This window comes from Coregonus clupeaformis, chromosome 35 (genome assembly GCF_020615455.1).
Source record: "Coregonus clupeaformis isolate EN_2021a chromosome 35, ASM2061545v1, whole genome shotgun sequence".
Lineage (NCBI taxonomy): Eukaryota > Metazoa > Chordata > Actinopteri > Salmoniformes > Salmonidae > Coregonus > Coregonus clupeaformis.
In genome coordinates, this window is record NC_059226.1 from 19,934,629 (window position 1) to 19,960,724 (window position 26,096).

The 26,096-nt window shown below is 48.1% G+C and overlaps 1 protein-coding gene across 1 annotated transcript in view; it reads right to left on the bottom strand.

Annotated features, from left to right (window-relative positions):
• Nucleotides 1–1,743: 1,743 nt before the first annotated feature.
• LOC123482616 (G patch domain-containing protein 8-like) overlaps nt 1,744–26,096 on the bottom strand; it is a 39,035-nt gene continuing 14,682 nt past the window's right edge. The window contains 7 exon segments of the mRNA XM_045210910.1: nt 1,744–6,917; nt 6,919–7,015; nt 7,260–7,390; nt 7,732–7,875; nt 10,468–10,554; nt 10,717–10,784; nt 20,377–20,449. Of these exon segments, the coding sequence (XP_045066845.1) occupies nt 3,081–6,917; nt 6,919–7,015; nt 7,260–7,390; nt 7,732–7,875; nt 10,468–10,554; nt 10,717–10,784; nt 20,377–20,449 (4,437 nt within the window). The 3' untranslated portion in view covers nt 1,744–3,080.

Below are 26,096 nucleotides of genomic sequence, written 5' to 3' on the forward strand. Positions count from 1 at the left end.
GTGAGGGAAAAAAGTATTTGATCCCCTGCTGATTTTGTACGTTTGCCCACTGACAAAGAAATGATCAGTCTATACTCTTAATGGTAGGTTTATTTGAACAGTGAGAGACAGAATAACAACAACAAAAATCCAGAAAAACGCATATAAAAAATGTTAAATTGATTTGCATTTTAATGAAGGAAATAAGTATTTGACCCCCTCTCAATCAGAAAGATTTCTGGCTCCCAGGTGTCTTTTATACAGGTAACGAGCTGAGATTAGGAGCACACTCTTAAAGGGAGTGCTCCTAATCTCAGTTTGTTACCTGTATAAAAGACCCCTGTCCACAGAAGCAATCAATCAATCAGATTCCAAACTCTCCACCATGGCCAAGACCAAAGAGCTCTCCAAGGATGTCAGGGACAAGATTGTAGACCTACACAAGAATGAAATGGGCTACAAGACCATCGCCAAGCAGCTTAGTGAGAAGGTGACAACAGTTGGTGCGATTATTCGCAAATGGAAGAAACACAAAATAACTGTCAATCTCCCTCGGCCTGGGGCTCCATGCAAGATCTCACCTCGTGGCGTTGCAATGATCATGAGAACGGTGAGGAATCAGCCCAGAACTACACGGGAGGATCTTGTCAATGATCTCAAGGCAGCTGGGACCATAGTCACCAAGAAAACAATTGGTAACACACTACGCCGTGAAGGACTGAAATCCTGCTGCGCCCGCAAGGTCCCCCTGCTCAAGAAAGCACATATACAGGGCCGTCTGAAGTTTGCCAATGAACATCTGAATGATTCAGAGGAGAACTGGGTGAAAGTGTTGTGGTCAGATGAGACCAAAATCGAGCTCTTTGGCATCAACTCAACTCGCCGTGTTTGGAGGAGGAGGAATGCTGCCTATGACCCCAAGAACACCATCCCCACCGTCAAACATGGAGGTGGAAACATTATGCTTTGGGTGTGTTTTTCTGCTAAGGGGACAGGACAACTTCACCGCATCAAAGGGACGATGGACAGGGCCATGTACCATCAAATCTTGGGTGAGAACCTCCTTCCCTCAGCCAGGGCATTGAAAATGGGTCGTGGATGGGTATTCCAGCATGACAATGACCCAAAACACACGGCCAAGGCAACAAAGGAGTGGCTCAAGAAGAGGCACGTTAAGGTCCCGGAGTGGCCTAGCCAGTCTCCAGACCTTAATCCCATAGAAAATCTGTGGAGGGAGCTGAAGGTTCGAGTTGCCAAACGTCAGGCTCGAAACCTTAATGACTTGGAGAAGATCTGCAAAGAGGAGTGGGACAAAATCCCTCCTGAGATGTGTGCAAACCTGGTGGCCAACTACAAGAAACGTCTGACCTCTGTGATTACCAACAAGGGTTTTGCCACCTAGTACTAAGTCATGTTTTGCAGAGGGGTCAAATACTTATTTCCCTCATTAAAATGCAAATCAATTTATAACATTTTTGACATGCGTGTTTCTGGATTTTTTTGTTGTTATTCTGTCTCTCACTGTTCAAATAAACCTACCATTAAAATTATAGACTGATCATGTCTTTGTCAGTGGGCAAACTTACAAAATCAGTAGGGGATCAAATACTTTTTTCCCTCACTGTATGTAACCTGCCTATAATGTACCATACTGGAAGTACCCAAACTGGAAATTTGTTCTATGTATTGCTCGCAACCCTTAGTCATACCACTGCAAACTTTTCACTCTTCACCAGCTAAACATAGTTAAAACAGACAGACATGTAGCAACTCAAAACTCTTTATTTGCTGACGCATCATAATATTTAAAAAAGACATACCATTGCTGCCACTTACAGGGCAGTCCCGTCACCCACCCCTTCCCATACAGGATAATAGTTCAGAAATTGCCTTGATAAAGTATTCTTGTCCATCTTCGTTCCTTCATAGTTATTTTTTTTTTTTACAGTAGCAACAAACCTCTAGAATGTTATTGGGGTTACCTACAGCAATTTTATTTACATTGAGCAAAAATTACACAAGAGGAAAAAAACATTCCTTTCGAGGAGCATTTTGGAAAATAATTTAGAAACAAAACAAAATAAAATACAATTATTGCAGTATACTACAATCATACATTTGTTACATGATGCGAAAGCAGCATCTTGATGTACAGATTTCAGTGCAAGTCATTTCGATATACAACCACTACCACCTGGAACAACATGACCTTTGACCCTACAGCACTAAGAGGGTGTGACCCCCCCCACAGTACCTCCAATAAAACTTAAGCTTCACCCAACCTCTTATTGGTGTTCCCCCACCAGTGACAATTTACATTTCATTATGGGCAACATTTCATTAGTCAGTAATAAAGAACATCCCCTTATATGCCCATCATATTAGAGGGATACTTCACATTGCTCAGTGATCTATATACACTATACTGTATTACAAAGTGTTGGTGAATATTACAGGTCATGAAGAGAGCAAGTAGTCGTGTGAGAACATAAGATATTAATGACAACAGAAGTCAGGCAGTAGACTAGAGCCACCAGATTACATTACAAAGTCAAGGCTGTTTCCAGTCTAGGATGCCACCCTAAGTCCCCATCTCTTCTCCCCTCCCCCTTTCCTTTCCCACACCACCATCCTGCGTATGGCTTCAGCCACTGCGTCTCTTTGGCTGTAGAAAACAAAGAACATTGACAGCAACAATCAGGTATAAACTGGGACAAAAAAAATACTCCAGAGGTTTCTGCTTCTTTTTCTCCTATTAACCTGGGTACCCATTCATAACAAACTGAGGTTGCCACAAACCCTCCTCCACCCTGTCCAGAAACCTCAGGGTGAATGTCAGTCAGCTGTCAGAAGGAGGGGTCCATTCAAAGAGCCCACAGGAAATGTCTGTTGTTTACCTCTGTACAGGCAGCATATCTCAGCACCTCTGTCTGACCAGTGGTCTAATGGTGGCCAGTCTGATGAGGTCCTCATCATCACCTGCTGCACAATGGTGCCACTACACCTCCCTCTCTCCCTGTTTACTCAGATGTTTAACCAGGCCTGCTCTGGCCAAAACACCCTCCTCTGATGTGGAAACATGGCTCTAGTGAAGGTCCTTCTCAGGAGCCGTGGTTAGGGGGGTGCTGGAGGTCCTGCCCTGAGAAGATGGGGTGCAGGAAGGGGTGGAGCTGCAGTGCGGCTGCCGCAGCGGCGTTACTGTGCCGGGGGGCGAACAGCGTTGGGTAGAGGGATGAGTGTGGTATGTGGTGGAGGGCTAAGGGGGTGTGGTGATGAAGTGCCGAGGCTGGGATAATGTGTATGGGCTGGCCAGAGAGGAAGGCTGTGTGGTGGGCAGGGATCAGTCCAGCGTGTCCCACTCCCAACTGGTGGCCCAGAGTGTGGCCAAGAGAGTGTCCCAGGTGAGACAGGGAGATGGGGGTGAGGTGGTGCTGGGGGATGTGGTGCACCTGGGCTAACTGGGGGTGCGGGTGGGGGCCGTGTGGGTGAATGCCCATGGCTGCAGCCTGAGCAGCGTGGTGCTGCTGGATGAGGTGTTGTACTGTGGTGATGGAGGTGGCCGAGGCTGCAGACACGGCAGGCTGGTGGATCTGGATCATCTGCTGCTGTGGGGGAGGGGGTGCCGGCTGCAGATGGTTAGCTGCTGCAGCCATGTTCGCTGCAGCCTGTGCTGCTGCGGCTGAGGGGAAGGACTTGATGTGCTTGGCCAGGAGCTGCTGCTGGATGTGCTGCTGGGCAGCCTGCTGCAGCTTGCCGTACTTCTCCATCTCCTCTGGGGTGAAGGTGATGGGCTGGCTCTCCAGCGGGGCCAGACCGTCCTCCTCTGCCTCCATGCCCATGTCCTCCTCCTCCAGGCTGGGTGGGGGGTAGTTGGGGTAGGCGTGCATGGGGGGTGGCTGCTGCTGCATGTCGGGCATGAGGGGCTCCATCATGGGGTTCTGGGAGGGGTCCTGTCCGGGCTCGCCCTGGTACATGGGCATTAACATGGAGGGCTCCTGATCGAACAGCGACCGGGGCTCATGAAGTACCCGTGTGTCCAGGGTGAGGTGGCGGGCCTCCTCCTGGACTACTACTACCGTCTCCTCCACCTTCTTATGAACTGGGGGAGGGGGAGGAGGTGGGGGGAACTCCCGAATGGGCTCCATCAGGATGACCTCTTCGCCGGCATTTGAACCTTTCCCCGCTGATGACTTCTCTCCACCATCAGGCCGGGTGAGGGGGATCGCAGGGTATTTCTTCCCTGCCTGGAGCTTGCCGAACAGGGGCAGCATGGACTTATTGCCCAGAGCTGGAGGCAGTTTGGGCCCAAAGTAGCCTGATGGTGGGTCCTTGATCTTGGTGCCAGACTTGGTCACTGTGGTTGGGACATCAGATCCCTTCCTGGACTGGATCTTATCCAGAAGCTGGCGGGCGGTGAAATGTGAGGAAGAGTTCCTCTGTTCTCCGTCTCCCCGGGACCCCCCTGCCCTCTGGCTCTGGGAGCTGGACGAGTTGCTGTTGCGGTTTGGGGCTCGTGATGAGGCAGAGCGGGGGGACTGGGAGCGGTAGATGCAGGAGCGGTTGAAGTCTTGGCGGCGTGTGGCGCTGTCTGCCCGGCCCCTGTGGCTCCCCCGGCCTCCCCGACCCCGGTGAGGGGAGCCCTTGGTGGAGCTGGAGGAGCGGCTGGCTGAGCTGTGGCTGCGGCTGTAGCTGCGTCTCCACGACCTGGCGCTGCTGCTGCGGCTCCTGCTGCTAGAGCTCCGAGAGCTGCTCCGGTGCCGCCGCTGGTGCCTCTTCCTGCGGCTGTGGCTGCGTGAGCGTGAGCGAGAGTCCTCCGAGGACGAGGAAGAGTAGTGACGTCTTCTGGAGCGCCGTCGCCCGCCGCTTCCCCGGCGATCATACTCGGAGTCAGAGGAGCGTTTAGAGTGTCTCCGGTGGCGGCCCCCGTCGCTGTCGTCACTGTAGCTGTCTGAGTAGCTGCGGCGGCTGTAGGCGCTGGAGGAGCGCTCTGAGCTACTGGAGTCTGACTGGCTACGGGAGGCCTGGCCGCGGTGCCGCCGCCGGCTGCTCCCTCGCCCATCTCCCCGATGCGACGAGCGGCTTCGGGAGCGGCCAGAGTCCTCGCTCTGGTGCCGGCGCCCCTCCCGGGGGGTGGACCTGCGGCGGCTGGATCGTGAAGCGGAGCCTCCACCTCCTTCCTCCTCACTCTCACTGCTGGGTGGTCTGCCTGGCCCGGGGCTCTTCTGGGCCGAGGAGGAGCAGGAAGCGCTGGGTGGGGCGCTGGGGTCTGTCTTCAGACGCTTGGTGCCGTTGTGCTCCTCAGAGGGCTTGGCCTCGTCAGAGCCTTTCCCTGCCCCACCTTCCTCCGCCCCGGACTTCTGAAGTGCTTCTTTGGCTGGTCGTTTCCTCTTCCCAGGTTCCGTTCCTGTATCAGATCCTGTTCCTGCTGGTGGTGCTGGGGGAGCACTAGAAAACATTGCTGCTACTGCTTTTTCCTCTTTAGGTATTTCCTTATCACCACCACCTCCCTCTTCACCTTTGTTTTTGCTCTTCTTTCGTTTGTGTTTTTTCTTCTTTTTGGTTTTCTCTCCTAGGATCTCAGTTTCTGCGTCCCCGTCCACTACGGCTCCCTTCTCTTTTTCTTTGCGTTTGGAGCCTTTGCCAGATTTCTTATGCTTCTTCTTCTTCTTCTTCTTCTTCTTCTTCTTGGCTCCGCTGGTGCTACTCTGTAGCTTTTGCTCCTCAGTCTCCACTTGGCCACCCTCAACTGTTAAGGAGGGCTGCTCCTTATCAGTGTTGTCAGTGCTGGGCCCAGGGGTGGTGGCGGCAGCAGCAGAATTCCCCTCATTGACTGCAGCAGCTGCCTCTGGATTGGTTTTTTTCTCAGCTCCTTCAACAGCGGGCTTGGAGGACTTTTCTGCTCGTCCAGCACGGGCCCCTTTGTTGCGGGACAATTTGAAGTCGAAGTAGAGGGGGTTGCAGCTGTAAGAGAGAGCGGGCTGAGCCTTGGTAAAATCCAGCAGCTCCGAGGGCCACTGCAGAGTGGTGCTTTCGTCTTTGCTCAGGACCAGGAAGAAGGGGCCTGTGGGGATTTTGGGGCCTGAGTTGGGCTCTAGGACTGGTGGTGGGGCCTCCTGCTTGCTGTCTGGTACTGCAGTGGGGGCTGTTGTGGGAGGGGGGTCTGTTAAGCTGGTGGAGGCCTCTTCAGTCTTCACTTTAGGTGATGAGGGAGTGGGAGTAGGCTCTGTGACTGGAGCTGCAGGAGTCTTCTCTGGCTCCTCTGATTTGCAGTCAGTAGCTTTTGGCGGTGTCTGCTCGGAAACCTCTGCTACCACCTTCTCTGTCTTCTTCTCTTCCACCTCTTCTTCTTCTTCTTCTTGCTCCCTGATCTCACACTGGTCTGTTGCCTTCATGAACACCAGGAACTGGAAGCGGGGTTTGACTCTGCAGTGGGTTGGTGGGATGTAGTGGTAGTACTCAGGCTCCTGGCCGGCCCAGCCTTCCTCCTTCTTCATCATCATCTTCAGCTTGTTGAGGGTGGAGGCTAAGGAGGCGCCATCATCCTCCTCCTGCTCCGGTTGTTCTTGTTGTGGTTGCTCCTGCTGTGGCTGCTCCTCCTCTGGCCCTGCTGCTACACTCTCTCCTCCTCCTCCTCCCTTGGGGCTCTCGGTGCTGCAGCCTAACGTCTCCTCCTGTCCCGCGGCCTTCTCCCCTCCCTCCTCCTGTCCCTCCTCCTCCTCCTCATCCTGATGGAGCTCAGCGAACACTGCTGCGGCCGTCTCCAGCTTCACCGGGGGTTTCTTGGCGAAGGAGAAGGACACGCTGACCTTGGAGGCCCCGGCCGGGGATGAGCTGCTCTTCCCCAGGGAGAAGCTGATGGTGGGGGCTGGTTTGGGGGAGGCCTGACCCCCACTGCTCTTCTCCTCCCCTGACGAGCCCTCCATGGCAGTGTCTGCAGGGGGAACATACTCCGGGGTTACAGCACTCCCGTCTTCACCCCTTCTCCCCGTCTACTGCCACGGTGGTGGGTTTGAACATGGGACCACTTCCTGGGGTACTGAAACACAACAATAAAGAACATATTAAGGTTATGTGTTTCATGTGTGATGCGTTTCATCCAGAACACCATTTTAAATTATAATTTTTCTTTGCACATACATCTGCATTCCACTAGTCAGTGCTGCAAACACTGCACTGATGGGAAGCTGCCACACAGCTATTATTCATTATTGGGTCACAGCCTCCACTCCAGCCAGTAGAGGGCAGTTGAGTGTACAGTATATACTGTAGCATGTGCTTACCGGTTCTGCTGTTTCCTCTGCTCAGCCAGCTCATGCAGCCTGCGTAGCAGCTTCTCCTGCTTCTTCCCACCCTTCCGGGAGCGCGATGACACGTTTCTTGCAAACTCCCTCTGCTTCAGCTCCTTAAGCCTCTGCAGCAGCACACCAAGGGCAGGATGGAGGGAGAGAGGAAGGGAAGAGAGGAGGAGAAAAACAGATTGGGTCCGATGGAGGGAGAAAAATAGGGATGAGGGAGAGAAAGAGAGCAGGTAAGGATTTCTGCATCCACAGCAAGGGCAATGGTGCAGCAACATCATTCAACAAGACCATTTTATATCCGCAAAGCTCTCTCCACTGAGACAGGCTCCTTACACTTGTTTCTGGAGTTACTGGGATTTAAGGCTCTGTTTCTCTAAGCTTGTGTACACTGTGGCAGTATACCTAGTGTGTGTAGGGGTGTAGCAGCGTGGGGATAGGGGGAGGTCCTCCTCACCTGCTTATGAGCATGGTCGTAGGAGTTGATGTGGTTGTCAAACTCCTGGTGCTTCTGGTACTGTTTTTCACACAGCTCACAGTAAAAGTTGGCCCTCAGGTCTTCCAGGGCTTTAGCAATGGCCTTCTCCTTTTCCACCTGGTCCTATTGTTGGGGTTAAGGAGGGGTGGGGTGGAGACGGGAGATGTGAGTGACATTGATACAGATTAGAGATGAAAATGGAAAATGGAAAAGATTAAATAAGATCAGAGCCAGTATAATCTGGTCTTTATTCTCCTATGATAGGGCTTGGTACTGGTTGAGTAATCTGCCCCCTCTCCAATCAGCAACAGGAAACTCGATGGTTGTTTATCATTGAGGTTAAAAGTTCAATAACTGAAATAACTAAATCACATAAGGTAACAAATTGAGGCGTACAAGGATTGTGCTCGCAGGTTATTACTTATACAGTGCATTCAGAAAGTATTCAGACACCTTCCCCTTTTCCACATTTTGTTACATTACAGCCTTATTCTAAAATTGATAAAATAAATGTTTTCCCCTCATCAATCTACACACAATACCCCATAATGACAAAGCGAAATGTTTCATTTTTATTTTTGCACATTAATTTAAAAAACATAAATACCTTATTTACAAAAATATTCAGACCCTTTGTTATGAGACTCGAAATTGAGCTCAGGTGCATCCTGTTTCCATTGATCATCCTTGAGATGTCTCTAAAACTTGATTGGAGTTCACCTGTGGTAATTGATTGGACATGATTTGGAAAGGCACACACCTGTCTATATAAGGTCCCGCAGTTGACAGTGCATGTCAGAGCAAATACCAAGCGATGAGGTCGAAGGAATTGTCCATAGAGCTCTGAGACAGGATTGTGTCGACGCACAGATCTGGGGAAGGGTACCAAAACATTTCTGCGACATTGAAGGTCCCCAAGAACACAGTGGCCTCCATCATTCTTAAATATAAGAAGTTTGGAACCAAGACTCTTCCTAGAGCTGGCCGCCTGCCAAACTGAGCAATCGGGGGAGAAGGGCCTAGGTCAGGGAGGTGACCAAGAACCCGATGGTCACTGACAGAAGTCCAGAGTTCCTCTGTGGAGATGGAAGAACCTTCCAGAAGTACAACCATCTCTGTAGCACTCCACCAATCAGGCCTTTATGGTAGAGTGGCCAGACAGAAGCCACTCCTCAGTAAAAGGCACATGACTACCTGGAATAGTATAAAGTCATCCTTCTACCCCCCCTCCCCCACCCCCCCATTTAAAAAAAAAGAAGAAGAAAAAAGTGGTTGTCCCACTGGCTATCATAAGTTGAATGCACCAATTTGTAAGTCGCTCTGGATAAGAGCGTCTGCTAAATGATGTAAATGTAAATGTAAAATGACAGCCCGCTTGGAGTTTGCCAAAAGGCATCTAAAGGTCTCTCAGAGGGAGTGGGAGTAGGAGAAACAAGATTATCTGGTCTGATGAAACCAAGATTGAACTCTTTGGCCTGAATGTCAAGCGTCATGTCTGCAGGAAACCTGGCACCATCCCTACGGTGAAGCATGGTGGTGGCAGCATCATGCTGTGGGGATGTTTTTCAGTGGCAGGGACTGGGAGACTAGTCAGGATAGAGGGAAAGATGAACAGAGCAAAGTACAGAGAGATCCTTGATGAAAACCTGCTCAAGAGCACTCAGGACCTCAGACTGGGGCGAAGGTTCACCTTCCAACAGGACAATGACCCTAAGCACACAGCCAAGACAAAGCAGGAGTGGCTTCGGGACAAGTCTCTGAATGTCCTTGAGTGGCCCAGCCAGAGCCCGGACTTGAACCTGATCGAACATCTCTGGAGACCTGAAAATAGCTGTGCAGCGACGCTGCCCATCCAACCTGACAGAGCTTGAGAGGATCTGCAGAGAAGAATGGGCGAAACTCCCCAAATACAGGTGTGCCAAGCTTGTAGCGTCATACCCAAGAAGACTCGAGGCTGTAATCGCTGCCAAAGGTGCTTCAACAAAGTACTGAGTAAAGGGTCTGAATACTTATGTAAATGTGATATTTCAGTAAAAAAAAATTTATGAATATGCTAACATTTCTAAAAACCTGTTTTTGCTTTGTCATTATGGGGTCTTGTGTGTAGATTGATGAGGGGGGGAAAAAACAATTTAATCCATTTTAGAATAAGGCTGTAACCTAACAAATGTGGAAAAAGTCAAGGGGTCTGAATACTTTCCGAATACCATTTCTGCAGACATACCGGTAACCTGCTAAGATAAGTTATTTGGCACATGCATTCCAGTAGCTCCATTGACTGAGCATCCGTCCGTCTGTCTGTGTTTGTCTCCTATATCCAGAATCTCACACCACCACCCACACCAGCACAGGCAACATGACTACAACTCCTCACATAAAGTCATCCAATTTTCTCTACAAGAAAGAAGCGCGAGGGAGTGAGAAACAGGGAGTGGGAGAGGAGGAACAGGAGAGGCTCTATGATTCTCCAAGGCCGATGTTATTGCATAGTCACACAGAGCGGCAGCAGAATCATAACCAGACAGGGCTATGACTCACTGGCACAGGAGAAAAGCAAGAAGGGACAGAAAGAGTAAGAACAAGTATGCAAATGCAGGAAACAGGGTCACCTTGAAACGAGTGAACGAATGCTAGTGAGAGATTGTTGAAACGAGGACCTTGAGAACAGAGGTGTATGTATGGCTGGATTGAGTTAGCTAGTAAGAAGCGTCTCACCTTGTATTTCTGCTGTAATTCCTCTGTGACTTCCTTCTCCACCTCCAGCACTTTCCTCTTCTCTGTAGCATCTTCGGCAACGTCCAACTACACACACATTCAGGGTATATGTAAGTTAACAAACTCGCATAAGAACAAACTAAAATAGCACTCACAAATACACAGACCCATTTTACACCTATAGAGTGTATGTCGTAGGATACACGTTGTAGAACATCAATATTTTGCGAGCCACTGACAGTGTCTTACCTCCATCTCCATGCGTCCCATCCCCATGACATCATATTTGAGGGTGATGGGCACAGGGTCGGTGCGTCCTGGGGGGAGAGAGACAGAGAGAGGGGGAGGTGAGGCTCTGACACCGGGACGGGGGGACAGCTCGGGGACAGCCTGCTTTTAGAGCACAGGGTGCTGGGGTTAGAGAATATTGCCTTGAAGTGCAAAGAGACCAGAAAAGCTACAGTGAACCAAACACTAGCCATTCTCACAGCTTACCACAGCCACCAGGCACAGCACAGCTTAAGTACCCTGACTACCTTTCAGCTGGGTTCTCTCTTTTCTAGAAAGATACATCCAAATTGCTGCACTGATCCTAGTTCTGAGAGGTAACCAGCAGAGGCCATATGAGCAGTTCAGAGACATCCATTTGGATAAGGGAGGGGGAGAGGGCAAGGAAATGGAGGGATAAAGTGTACTGGAGAAAAACAAGGACAGGGTTTAAGCCTGTATCTGTATCTCTGTCTCCCCCCTTCAGTCTCTACTGCTGATCGTAGCCTCTCTCTCGCTCTCCCCTCCCTCTTCCAGTACCGCAGTCCTGTTCAACAAGAACGCCAAGTTTACCAAGGACAATACTGCCGGAGGGGCTGGCTGACGCAGCTGCTACAGATTACTGAGCAGAACACCACTGCGACAACATAGTACAGTAGAGCCTCCCCATCACCCCGCTCTGAACTGCTCAGTGACTAACTCACTGACCTACCCTCCATAACCCCTTGTACTGTCCCATAGGAGACCCAGCCTCTGCTCCCCCTCTCTACCCCAGGCCTCTCTCATCATGGCCCTGGTCTAACAGTCTCTGCTCCTCTTTCTCTCAGTCTACTTAAGCCATGTTAACGTAAGCTGTGAAAAGAGCTAGATCAGAAGGAAATTAACTTTTAAAAAATAAATAAACAAACCAAGAACAACCAGAAAACAGAATGAAACAGAAAAAGATCAAAACTATGTTGGAGATTTGACAGGTAATTGCTTAATCCACTCATAATCAGCCAAACGAAGCAGAGAGAGAGAGGGAGTAAAAAAGGACACAAGCACTGAACTACAGCGGAGTGACGTCACAGGCCAGGAATCGCCATGGTGACAGTGCAGGGGAGGGGATACTTACCTGAGAAAATAGAGTATGGGGTGGGGTTGGACAGACAGACAGACAGGGGTTCTCAAAACAAAAAAGCACAAAACAGAATTTGGACTAGTCTGCTGCAGCAGTGGCTGTTGGTTGGCAGCCAGGTACACAGTAAATCAGATAAGACTCCAATCAGCACTTCAGTTTGGTTTCAGTTTTTTTTTTTCTTACTCAAGATTACGTTATTATCCTCTTAATCGATTTTAGACTCAGTTTATACCCTTGGGCAAGAGCGATTATGAACATTTAAGAGATACTTGTCTATAGTTAACAGGGCTAGGAATTAACAAATCCACAATCTGAAACAAATAATGACGAACTATTATTACCACATAGCACAACCTATTAGCCATTATAAACCAGGTGGATTGAGCTCTGAATGCTGATTGGCTGAAAGCTGTGGTTATCAGACCTTATACCACGGGTATGACAAACAAATTATTTTTACTGTTCTAATTACATTGGTAACCAGTTTATAATAGCAATAAGGCACCTCAGGGGTTTGTGGTATATGGCCAATATACCACGGCTAACAGCTGTATCTAGGCACTCCGTGTTGCGTCGTACATAAGAACAGCCCTTAGCCGTGGTATATTGGCCATATACCACACCCCCTCGTGCCTTATTGCTTAATTCTAATCCACATGCCCCCCTACCTACTTCACTAGTGAGGAGGATAGACTGTAGTCTCTTATTCTGAAACTAAAAGAGCATATTTTGTTTGCATCTTAAATCATGTGATGACTAATAATGTAGGGCTCTAACGACATTAGCGGTCTGATCACATAAAACAAGACATATCAAAAGGGACTAGTGATAATACAGTGACTAAGGTCTTCTATTGCAATGGAAGCCAGCGTGCTAATCAGCATTGGCATAATAGAGCAGCAGCATAGGCTTACATACCTACTGTATTCATTAGTGCCAGAATACAGATGTGAGACTAATTAATTCCTAGCCCATGGAGCAAAAAAACTATTTAATTGAAATCCTCTCTGTTAACATCTGCCTGTTCTCTGAATTGTTCTTGTATCATTGTTATGGTCACAGCCCAATGGTATAATCATAATTCTTAAGTTATAGTCGCATGTGTATCAAATAATAAGGGCCTGTCTGGACTCCAAACCCCACTACAGTGTCTGTCCGCCGGTTGGACACATGAAGGCATGGTCCCATACTTACTGTAGGCTTAATAATATCTTACAGAGTTAGTCTACATAATATAAAGACATATCTAGTTATATTACCTAATAAGACCATTAGGCCATTTTTCTCAGATCCTTCCTAGACCAGGGGTATTCAACTTTTTCGGCCAATTTATGCATGATCCGAAAATGTGGTCTGAGGCGCCGTATGGAGGGTGTGACGCAATTGCCAAATTGAGCTCCATACCGCATCGCCATGCGCCTCTCAAATGTTGTAACAATGTGGAGGGCTCTGTATAGCTCCGCATTGACATGATTGGTTGATGGTAGGTGGGGGTGGGAGGTCCCGTATAAACACAAACTCACTTCCTTGACAACTTCCTTCACAACAGCTCTGAGCTGCTCCTCGAAGCGCAAGAAGTATGAATGCCCTGACTTCCGCAGAGGCTGTATTACCATAAATGCTGCATGACCAATGCAGACGTCCGAATGACGATGCAGCGCCTTTTACCCCACACGGCCCGGCGCCTGCTGGTTTTCTGTTCTACCTGATAATTAATTGCACCCACCTGGTGTCCCAGGTCTAAATCAGTCCCTGATTAGAGTAGAACAATTAAAAAATGCAGTGTAACTAGATTCGAGGTCCCGAGTTGAGTTTGATGGACCTAGACTATTAGAGCAAATATTGTGCAGTACCACCACAAGGGGGAGTGCTTGAGACCAGCCCACGGACAGACAGACAGGCCACTGCAGTAAAGCTCTCCACCAATGGACCAGTTCACTGAGAACACTGGGGAGGAGTCACAATCCAGGCACCCAATCTTCAAGAAATACGATTTTTTACAATTACAGAAGATGTCCCCAACTATCACCATCTTTAAAAACACAGTGACAATACTTTCAGCATTACCCATTCCAGTGGAAAAGAAAGGGGCAGGACAAAAAAGTGTGCATCTAAATCACAGTGTGAATCACAAGGTAAAAAAAACAAAAACTGAAAACAAACAAAATGAGAATGTTTCTAAGAGTAATGTAGATGTATATATGATAATATACAAGCAGCAGAATGAGGACTAATACAGAGAAAGAATTGAAAGCCTATGTAGCATTGGTGCTCTGATGACGGGAAAACAACAAATGAAAATAAATGGGAGGAAAAAAACAAAAGAATATAAAAACAATTCAATCGGGGGAAAAATAACATTTACCACTAAGTTTACCATCAGCACAACATGGGCAGGATCAAATCGCTGTAAAAAAGAAACACCAATTGGTTAAGCAGGAAGATTCGAGGCACATAGAGAAGGGAGGATGGGGTGGGGATGGGAGTTGGGAGGGTTGTGGGGATTAGAGCCCCCCTCTCCTCTTCACTCTTGGCCCTCTGGGTGCTTACAGGGATCTCCTCTCACCACCACACTTTCTCACCCACCCACCGTCCCAGTCCCCAATCCCCTAACCTGGCCCCATCTGGCTGGCTCTTAAACCCCAATTTCCCAGGGGTGCGGCGCTGCCTGGACCCTGTTCCTCTCTTGAGGTAAGCCCAAAATCCTATACGCCTGATATCTGTGGTAAGTAACCCCCAAGGCACCTCACCCTTCCTTCACCATACCCCAAAGAATGAGCGCTAGAGCCAGCAGCTGGCATCAATAACATCCAAATCAGATAAGAGCTCTGGGGGAGTTCAGTTGGACTCTGTTCTTCAGGGTAGGGGATGATTGTTTAAACAGCTGAATCTGAGGACAGATCCACTTGAACAGGAGAACAGGGCGAGGTTCCCTGTCCGGCTGTCCCACATATCATGCTTTATAATAATAATAATAATATGCCATTTAGCAGACGCTTTTATCCAAAGCGACTTACAGTCATGCGTGCATACATTTTTGTGTATGGGTGGTCCCTTGGATCGAACCCACTACCTTGGCATTACAAGCGCCGTGCTCTACCAGCTGAGCTACAGAGGACCACTTTTTGCTTTAAATGTAGTGTGTTAAAATTCTATCTATCTATCTATCTAGAGCATCTGGTACAGTAAGGAGGAATGACCATGCCTCATTTGATATGAGCATGCAACCAATCAGTTGCCCCTGACAACAGAACACCACTCGACACACAGCCATCATTCTCCCCTCTGTCAGCCTCACAGACAGATGTTTGTCTTGTCAGCCTGGTTAGCCTAGTTTCCCCCAAATCCCTTCACTGTCCCACCGTCAGCAAGCTCAGTTTGGGACATGCTTACCCCCAGGATGGTGAACATAAACAGAAATGTACCTGAAGAAGGGGCCACAGGGCTTTGAGCAGTGCTTAGGATACTTGGTCTAGCACTGTAAGTGTGCAACAACAGGAAAATAACAGCCAAATGACTATTTAGAGGTGAATTTGAAGTACTCCATGGAGTATATGAAGGGTCCCTTGAGTGTAGCACGGTAGCCTACATGGAGCACTGCTTAAATCCCCAGATGACTGACACAATGGAGGCAGGCAGGATTGCACCTCTGGGACAGGCATGCTGTGCAGGGAGGAAGGCCAAAGGGAGAGGGATGATGGGTGTGTGTGACGTTGGTGGACATGGGAAGGAGGGGCAGACACATTTTGGGTGCAGGAGGGTGGAGTGAGGTTTTCCCTGTAAGTTTTCCCAAGGGCCCCCGTCAGTGACTGACACACACAAATACACACGTCTCAGTCCCACATGACGACCGCACACATACATACAGTACACACTCACTCCACAGGTTTGAAGGTAGATACAGGCAGACAGGCAGATGGGGAAAACGTGTCTACTCTGCAAGCCATTCAAAAGACTGAGCTGTGGTCACAGCCAATCAGAACCCCCAACCGTGGCAGCCACGTACACGCAAAGGGAAAAACACAAATCTAAAGAGACTTGGAGCTGATGATTCTACAGGATGTGACGCAATCTTTGGTTACTAGGATCTACCTTGATTTTAATTGGATTTTGGTTGGGTTTTTCGTACTTGGAATCAAAGCGCTGTAGGTACTTGTGAGCAGATTGTGAAAAGTGAAATAATAGTTTAGTGGTTTATAAAGCCAAGAGGAGGAAGCTGAGAGAGGCCAGTATTAGCCTACATTGTAAAGGGGGGTGTTACATTGAGGTCAATTGTAGAGTAGGAGAAACACACACACGCGCACTTATACACACACACACACACACACACACAGACATACACACATACACACACTGACATAGAGGGAATCCAACAAACCTTACCTAAAAAAGGGGCAAAAAGAACAAAAGAAGAAATAAGAACAGAGTCAATACAGTGAAAACTCAAAGCACAGGGGACACATTGCTATCAATTCAAAAAAGCTTCTGTTCTGACAGGGGGGGAGAGAACGATTATAATCCTGTATTATTATTATTATAATATGATCCCACAGATGAATTCTATAGTGATGTAATGGCGTGATACGGTGATTGTCCACTCCGGAGTAAAGTACATTACCATATTTGTCCACAGTTATTGGGTTCAGACACAGGACCATTAATACCCACAACAATTGGACATGCAGGCAGGCTAGCGCCACAGACAGACTCAGCTACCCACAGAGCAGAGCACACTGCTTACATAACCACACTGTACTGACACCATGCGAACAGCAACAACACAAGAGTTACTCTCAACTGGAACAGGGGCCCATGTACCCACTTAAACATTTTACATTTGAGTCATTTAGCAGACGCCCTTATCCAGAGTGACTTACAGGAGCAATTAGGGTTAAGTGCCTTGCTAAAGGGCACAGATGGTCAGCTCTGAGATTTGAACCAGAAACCTTTCGGTTACTGGCCTAATGCTCTTAACCGCTAGGCTACCTGCTGCTTAGTACATAAGATGTAAACACTTACAGATGATGTACTAATCACATCCAACACACAAATACAACCCCCTTTATTCGCTAGATTACTGACAATCATACAGCAGGACCGTTTTTAAAATGCTTATTTAAAAACAAAAACACCCACAGACAGACAAACAGCATCTAGAGCTGCTAATGTAGTGTGTCTATTTCAATCCTGTTATCAATGTATCAGTCTTGGGTCACTGCAGTGTTTTTGCCCACTCACAGACAAGTAGTTCCCAATGTGTCCTGTAGGAGGCAGTGTCCTGGACTATAGGGCCTCTGGCTGGTAACTGGTGACAGAGAAGGGGACTGAAGGCCCTATATGTCCATGAGCAGAGGAGAGAGAGCAGCAATACCAGGAACCCCTGCCAACCTCCTTACAACCAACACTGACACTCTCTCTGCCATGAGCCCACCTTCAACAGGCAACACTTCAATCCACCATTCCTCATGTGACAGCGTCAAGACCATCAACAATCGAGCTGCAACACACTGGCTGTTCTCTTCAAGGCCAGAGATGATCAGTCATTGATACAAGTGTAGCAACATCTTCAAAAAGATTCTTAGCCTACAAGAGCGTTGTTGGTTTCCATTTACAGTGGCTGCTGTGTTTGAAGCTGCTGTGTGTGTGTGTCTGTGTAGCATTCCTCTGTGTGACTGTTGTGTTTAGCACAGTGCTGCCAAATGGGAGGGTGGGACAGATTACCAGCTAGATAAGCCAGGGCTAAACACTACAGACAGAAATGCAGACACTAAAAGAATGCACTGAGCTACGTACACTCCACTCGTCTCCCTTCCACATTTAGCCAGCTGACCTGATTGAGGCAGGTCTTAACTCAGTGCAGATCCTGATGTTGAACCTGAGGCTGCTGCAGGGAAGCTGGCAGTCTACAGCTGCATAAGCAACATTCTAACTGCCTCCTCCTCTAAAAGCAAGTATAAAAACAAGGTTCTCTAACACAGGCCTTAGTAAGACGGTAAAATGCAAATGTCGCATTCGACACATTGTTACAATCTCTTCACTATCACCAACACCTGCTCAGGGTGTCAGACTGAACAACAGGACAAGTCCCCAGTAGCGTATGGTTTTGAGAGGGAGAAGGCATCCAGGCACAGTCTCCCGGTTGAAAACAAGACAGTGTGTTAGGAGATAGTCAGAGAATGAGCAGATGTTTCCCATTAGGATGTTGTAATGCAGCCCAGATGCTTCCTGCTGGGTGTGTAGGGAGAGGGTGGTGTGACTAAGGCAACGGGGTGAAAGAGAGGAACGATGGAGGGATGAAAGAAGGCTGGGTGAAAGACGGGTCTGGGTTGTGTAGCTAGCTAGGGGTGAAAGACGGGTCTGGGTTGTGTAGCTAGCTAGGGGTGAAAGACGGGTCTGGGTTGTGTAGCTAGCTAGGGGTGAAAGACGGGTCTGGGTTGTGTAGCTAGCTAGGGGTGAAAGACGGGTCTGGGTTGTGTAGCTAGCTAGGGGTGAAAGGAGTTGGAGGAAGAGGTTAAGGCTCCTGGACTTAGCCCCATAAAGTATGCACACTCACTCTAATCAATTCTCAATAGACTGCATGGACCAAACAGCCTGCCAACTATGACATCATTCAAAGCTGATGGAAAGCTACTCGCATATGCGCCTAAATATTTAGTTGTGCGACCTGGAATTTTAATTTAGGAGCACCAGTGCATCTAGGAAATGTAAGGCTTCTAGCTTTATTACCTCCTTGTAAAAAAAAAAAAAGGTCAGCCTAGACCCCTGCTATATATCACCCTCTATAGAGAGAGCATAGGGTAAGGAGAGGGAGAGCCGGGGAGAAGTGAGATGGGGGGGGGCAGAGACTGAGCGAGGGAAGAGAATGTAGCATAGCAGGCAGGAGTTGTGTGGAGAGCAGCCAGGGCGCTGCACCACAAGGACCAAGCCAATGAGGCTGTGAGCTGAGCAAAGCTGAACTAAAGAAGAGGCTGAGGTGGCCTAAGCCCCGCCCACACAAACACAGCTCTCTCCAGCCAGCTCCGCCCCCCATCCTGCACAGCTCTAGTCAATGCTGGGCCAGCCAATCCCTGCCTATAGAGGAAAAACACCATGAACCACAGCCAACAGCTCTGCGTGAGATTCTGAAGGCCGTTTTCAGACCAAGGTAGTCCTATACACAAACACAGACATGAAAGCTTGTACTAGCACTGAAGTGCAGACAGATAACATGCAAACACGTGTTTGGGCAGGCTAATGAAAGTTCACCAGGACATTACAGGCCTGAGGGAGGAGGAACTGCAGAGACAGACACCGAGTGCACTGACTGTACGGTCGGTCTGTCACTACTCAACTCAGAGGCTGTTATGCTCAAACACTTGCCAGCCAACTAAAAACACCATCTGACATGAGCTGTGGTCAATCAATGCACACAATACGCATCAATGCGATTCATTCCAATAAGAAGTGAATTAATAGTTAATTACCAAGGAAACCCTGAAATAACGCAAAACCAGTGTGCCCCCTTGGTAACCCATTAATCCTTCAACCAGATGAGCTTTTAATTCATTTAAATAAAGTGCCAGATCGATAAAGGAAATGGAGGGAGTGAGATTAACAGTTTTTAATCTAACCAACATATTGACTAAATTACTTTAACTAAAGACTGGGGAGGGTAGAACAGAAAGGCATGAAATAGGCTATTATATTAGGCTATACATAGCTAGATACAGACCACATCAGTTATGGTAACTGTGCAATCTTCTACGAGCACATATCTAACCCTACAGTGGCTAGTTTCACTGTACTAATCACCACGGCTATGAAGCTAAGATATTCTATAAATTGAGGTGAAATTCCAAACGTGATACAGTTTTTCAAAGGCAAACACACACAGGGTGAAACTACCTTGACTCTTGATCAGTGGAACATCTGAGAAGCAGACCTGGACTCTGGCTGCTACACACTTCACAGTGGAACCAGGCTGGGTGTCCACAGGCACTCCACCATCAGACTATGTATTTATGGAGGAGAATGAACAGCAGCTCCCATTGGCTGAGGGCAGTGTGTCTCAAGGGAGCTTGCATTCTTCGTCCCCTTCAAAAAAAAACTCTGGCCCACTTTAGTCAAATCTGCTCTAGGCTAAATGCATCATGGGAAGGGAACAGCAGTGACACAAAGAACAAACACTACCACCCTCCTCCCTCCCTCTGCCCCTCCCCTACTCCCGTCCTGTCCCAGGGTTCATTACACTATCCTTTCTACACCTAGTTCTGGCGAAGACCAGTGCAAGACCAACAGGGACAACTGCACCAGGGTCATGTCACTAAATACTCTGATCCGTTCTATCTACCAAAAGAGGAAGACAGCGAGATCAGAAAAGTACATGGTGGTAAAGAAATAAAAAGGAAACAGTCGAAAATAAACAAAACAAGAAAAGTACCAAATAAAACCTGGAGAAAGGTGAGGCAGAGTAGAGACAGTATTAGCGCACATTTGAGAAAGGAGTATGGGGGGAGAGAGAGAGAGAGAGATAGTCTTCTTACCCTGCATGGTTTTGCCCAGTCCTTGCCCCAGCTTCCAGCCATGTTTCTGAAGCAGCCGGTGCCCGATGTTATCCTGGCAGGCAGAACAGAGGGGAAAAAGACCAAAAACATTCCAATAATAAGAAAAGCTTCCCCCGTAGGCACGGGTCACAAACACATATCACATCATCATCATCACCTCCTACACCATGTGACATCAGTGTCTTCCAGCACAGGGAGAGGTGAGGAGGGAGGGGAGGAGGGAGGGAGACTGAGAAGAGGGATTAGCCTTCCACTACTATGACGGGTTGTTGTGTGTCATCTCTGTACTAACATCCTTATGTCCACACTGAGGGGTAGAGAAGGATCCTACCCTAACAGGTGCTGATTAAAACCTCTAAAGCTTACAAACTGGGGATGAACAGTCCCGTGTTCTACTCGTTGTAACACAGAGAACATCATCAGCTGACTGGGAGGTACGAGGGGAGGGAGGAAGAGGAGAAAGGAGACGGTAATATATGTATCACACGCTCATACATATATGAACCGCTAGAGAGCGAGATCTATCATACACAAACAAATGGAACAAAATGAGGTATGGAAATCTTGCGTTAACAGAAAGAGGACCAGAAACTCCAAGCTTGTTGTGATTCCATAACCAAGACAGAGGGGAGCACCATGAAAAATATGCAGCTGTCATGAGAGAAATACAGCGAGAGAGGGAAAAAGAGAGAGAGAGAGAGAAAGAGGGCCTTGGGTTACCATTGCAAGGCCCAGGGTTGAGAGAGTGTGTATGAGTGTGTAGGAGAGGGAGACATCAGGTGCGTGACTGAGACTGTTATATTGCTATGGGTCAGCAGTAAAACAAAGTGAAATGCAAGACTGTCGCACCACTACAAACTACAGTACATCATCAAGCACAAAGAAAACAGAAACAATGAGGTTTGTAAAAAAAGGTTGTGTTTCAGTTGTGATTATAACTATTCCAAGCTTTTCTACTACCATTCACCAGGGTGCTGCAATCTACCAAAAACATACATACCAACCCAAAAAATGATATTTATAATCACAAAGAGAGTAGACATCAAATTTCACAAACAGAAAACCAAGTGGGAGGGATTGAAACAGCATGCAGCTTTTTGTTAAAGAGTTTAACAAAAAGAGACAGTGTTAGTACTGGACTGTATATGATGATGCATATACAAAAAGGGGAGGGTCAACAGAACTCCAACGGACCAATGGTGTTAGTCTGAGATGGGCTCAAGCACAGAGGTGAGGTGATGGTTGGACAGGGTCATAGTAGATTGTCTTGACAGAGAGGTTGTCTTGACAGAGAGAGGCCAAATGGCGGGGGTTAGGGTGGAGCAGGCTAAGGCTGAGCCGTGGAAGTGGATGGAGCTCTAAGGGTGGTGGTGTGGTGGGGCAGTATGGGTTAGTGCATGTGGAAGGGGTAGTGGTGGTCACACACAGCACATGCTGAATCTCCGCCCGTCTGCCTTTGTCCAAGATGGATTTTAGTCAATTTTATCGGTATTTCTACCCAAACAAGTGCCCCCCCCAATCTGTATAACTAATTAAACGCTCCCCGCTTGCTTATCGTCAACTTAAATATCATTACCTAATTGGTTTGTTTTAAGTGAGTCACGTAAAATATTGTTGAAATGGCAACTCCCCTCCAAAGCCACTGATAATCTCCCTCATATACAGTATTTGTTGTAGGGCCTTGCTGATAAAATACCCAAATATTTGTTTTCCTATCTTACCAGGGAAAAGTGTAACTGCACCACTTCCTAGCTCTGTTTGGGTCTGTGTTTTTCTCCTCTCGTCTAATTCCGGACAGGAACACCCAGTAGAGAGGAGCCTGGGAATGGGGGATATATGAGCTGTATCTGTGTGCCTGTCAGATCTTCCGCTCCGAGCACAGATGAGAGGAATCCATACTGGGCCTCATATGCTGGGGGAGGGATCACATATGTGCTTATAATAACTGGGGCTATACATCACCTAGCATGGTGTCGCCATATAACATGTTCATGCTGGTTTCTAGACAGATATAAATAAGATATAAATAAAGGAGGGGCTGGAGGACTACAATTCCCATGACTTCTGCAGCCTCTTCTCTCTGCACTGCAGATATTGCTGCAGTGGGCTCCTCCCTGCTCCATTGACACAGAGATACTGGGGATGCTTTCAGTTCTCACTGCAGTAGGATGGTGCTGCGGCTGCTTGCAACAACCCGCACACAAACTGGCTGAGGAGAGTAGTAGTTGATCTAATAATCTAATAGCACCTCTCAGGGGTTATGTAGGTTGGTGGGGGAAATCAAATGTAAGCCAATAGTCTGGAACCCTCCCCCATAATAACTATCTGTATCTGTAAATCAGAATGAGGAAAACCAGGTGGGGCTGGTGAGGGGGAGAAACTTCAGTCCAAACAGCTGAGTGATCGATGAGCCAATCAGAATGGACTGAGCATAGTGTGAGGGCGGAGATGAGGCACAGGCTGTGTGCTGAACAGATGAATGAATGCACTAAATTAAGAAGAAAACAGACAGACGGATGGATGGATGGATGAAAAGCAACGACGGCGAGTTCCAACAGCAGTGCAAGTGGAGTGAAGGCATTTCCATACGAACCTGGCTTTAAAATACTGGGCTGTCAAAAGAACAGTCACACGTGACACAATGTAAGAAACCGGCCAGTCACTAACGCTTTCAACTGCAATTTGTTTTCTAGCTTTTTCTAGTTCTTATTTTAACAAATCTAAAAAAATCTTTATTTTGCCCTAAAATGTAAATAAAACACTGTACACAAAACAGAAATGTGGTAACCAGGCATGTCAATAAATTCACTGATTTAATGATTACTGTTAATATAGGAGAAATAAAAAGAAAATGTTATCCAAACAAGAGAAATCCACACCGAGAGAGTGGTGGTAGGGAGGGTAATGTGCATTGTGCTGTCATTGACACAGTGCATGGGAGGGGGGAGGAGGAGGGAGGGTAAAACCAAATAGATAGGGGACAAGGAAAGAAGAGGTATACAGGGGGCACCATAACAGGAACCTCAGAGTGTGTGAGTCTTCAAACCTTGTGATGCTGACGGTGTCATGTTCTCTCTCTGTGTGTGTGTGTGCAGTAGACGCTGGCTGTGTGAGCCTCACACTGGGGTTCAGAACCCCCTTGCATTAGACGGGAGGTTTTTACAGGGATTACTGCACCATCACTGTCTGAGGCCTTAACCCACAGAACAGACAACACAGTAATCCAGTTAACCAGCAAATAATGTCGGTCATATTTCATATGATTATCTCTGTGAGATTTCAGAGAGAGAGATGGAGAAGGGGAGAAAGAGCAAGAGAGCGAGGGGGGAGAGCGAGAAAAAAGAGAAGAAAGAGAGAGAGAGAGAGAGAGAGAGACTAGTAACTATGTGACAGTAGAAAACAAAGAGGGTCGCAGTCAGGCGTCACCCTCTCTCATCCCCCTGTGGAATGTGTGTTTTTACAGGAGTCTGGTGGAGCCTGGTCTGTTGGACAGAGCAGGGGGGCAGCTTTCCTCTCCTCTTCCTTGTAAAGCTCTTTTTCCAGCTCTGTTGTCTTTGGCGCTCTGTCGGTCTGCCTGGCACGCTCACATTCCTCCCTGCTGAGGCTCAGATTGGTGTGACTAAATGGAAACAACGGTCCCTACATGGGCCTCAAGGGACTCAGGCCAAATAGAACAACAGACAGACACCTTCCAACCAAGGCCCTGCCCTCTTAGCACCACCATATTGGGAGCAGTTGTCACCTAACCTTGGGTCTGTTCAGTTGACCTTGAGGAGTTATGCGACTTTACCGGTGGACAGTCTTGGTCAGGATCATTGGGTCTATTACCATCAAACTGACCTCGTCAGTTTGCCTCTTGCAGGGTTGGTGCTGGTGCTAAATAGAGATCGAGCCCTAGGCGGGGTCAGGGTTGTAAAGGGGCCGAGTGACTGACCGCAGTTGACCTTTCCCTTGGTAATCTTCCAGGGGTTCATTTTCCCAAATGAAGGCTGGGAGGTGGTGGGTGTGTAACACTTTAACACAGCATGGAGCAGAGGAAAGATACAGCTGGTGCCTGAGCAACAGCACAGTAGTCTATGTGTATAATTGTGTGTGTGTTCCTCTAGGCTGTGTGTGTGTGTGTGTGTGTGTGTGTGTGTGTGTGTGTGTGTGTGTGTGTGTGTGTGTGTGGGCGAGCAAGCGATGTTGTTGTGCGTGTGGGGACAGTGAAAAAAGACCTCTACAAGGTTGATCGTTTCAAAGACAGCTCTCTTGATACATGGACGTAGCCTTGAAGCAGTTGGTGCACCGTGACTGTCTGTCAGACCCACCTCATGTTGATGATGTCAGCACCTGGACCCAGAGCAGAGACACACCAAATGGCTGTTATCACAGGTGATAACATATGGAGGGTGGGCAGGGGTCAGTGTGTTACTGCAGTTGTATTGCACCATGAGAGGGTGATGTACGACCTTTGACCTGTCAGAAATCCCTGGGCATGTACGTTTCGTTCTAATCTGACTGAGGTTTGACTATAACTGAATATTGTTGTCAGTGGTGCTGTAATGTAGCTGACCCTGACTTGGTGCAGTGTCTCAGTAACCAAAGGTAAAAGGCCGGAAGGCATAATATGAAACGGCACAGTGTGAAATCAATCTTCTCTCTCAACTTTGATGCCAGAACAATTTGTGCACAGGTATTTTTCAAATTGAGTTCTCGTGTGTGTGTGTGTGTGTGTGTGTGTGTGTGTGTGTGTGTGTGTGTGTGTGTGTGTGTCTGAGGCTGCCCACTGCATATCTCTCTCAGGGCCTGGGATTTGGAGGAGGGGACAGGGGTAGGGGACATTGGAGAAATGGGGGAGAGGGGAGGGGAAAAGGTGTTGTGATTAGGACAGTGTGAGAGCTAGTACCGAATGATACCCAGTTAACACATGCAATGCAAAAAAACAATGTTAGAGAGAAAGAGCGAGAGACCAGATGGGAAAGACAGAGAGAGAAAACAGATCCCAATAAAGTACCACAGACCTCTAGCTGCCTACAGATCAGAACACACACAATGAGTGGCAGGGGAGGGGCGCAGAGAGGCGCGGGTGCTGCACACACAAAGCCAGCTCCGTGACGTGAGACACGCTGACGACTGTCACTGGCCCCTGTCACCCCAGAGCCATGACACTGCTGCTGGGGTAGGAGGGGGTCAACTGGCAAACACACGCACCTGGGGTTGGGGACAAATCTAAGTGGAGCTGGGAAATGTAAAAGCTGATCAACTGCAATTTCACTGAAATTAAAGGTTTGGTGTGTGTGTGTGAAATACGCATTGTGAGCGCATGTGTCTGTGGTTGAAGTGACAGTCCTCTGTCTCTCTCCACGTGGGTCAGGAGCTGTTGTGCTGCTGCAGCCCGGCTCTCAGCGCCCCTCCATAGACAATAGCGCAGGAGCAACAGAGCCACTTTACCCAGGTAGGCAGGCCACCTCTCCTGCTCTCCTCTCCACTCCTCTCGCCTCCTCTCTACCGCCCACCCACAGTGGGCTCCTGAGCCAGTGAGTGGGCTGGTGCAACGTGGGTCAGCTTGGTTTGATCAATCCGCCCACCATGACATCTCACCAGGGACTATATATGAGTCACATGAAGGTCTACGGAGAAATGGTCAGGGGCAGAAAGGATTTTATCCCCCACATTTCATAAAGGAAGCCTTTTCAGTATGGCTTAGTAAAGCTTTC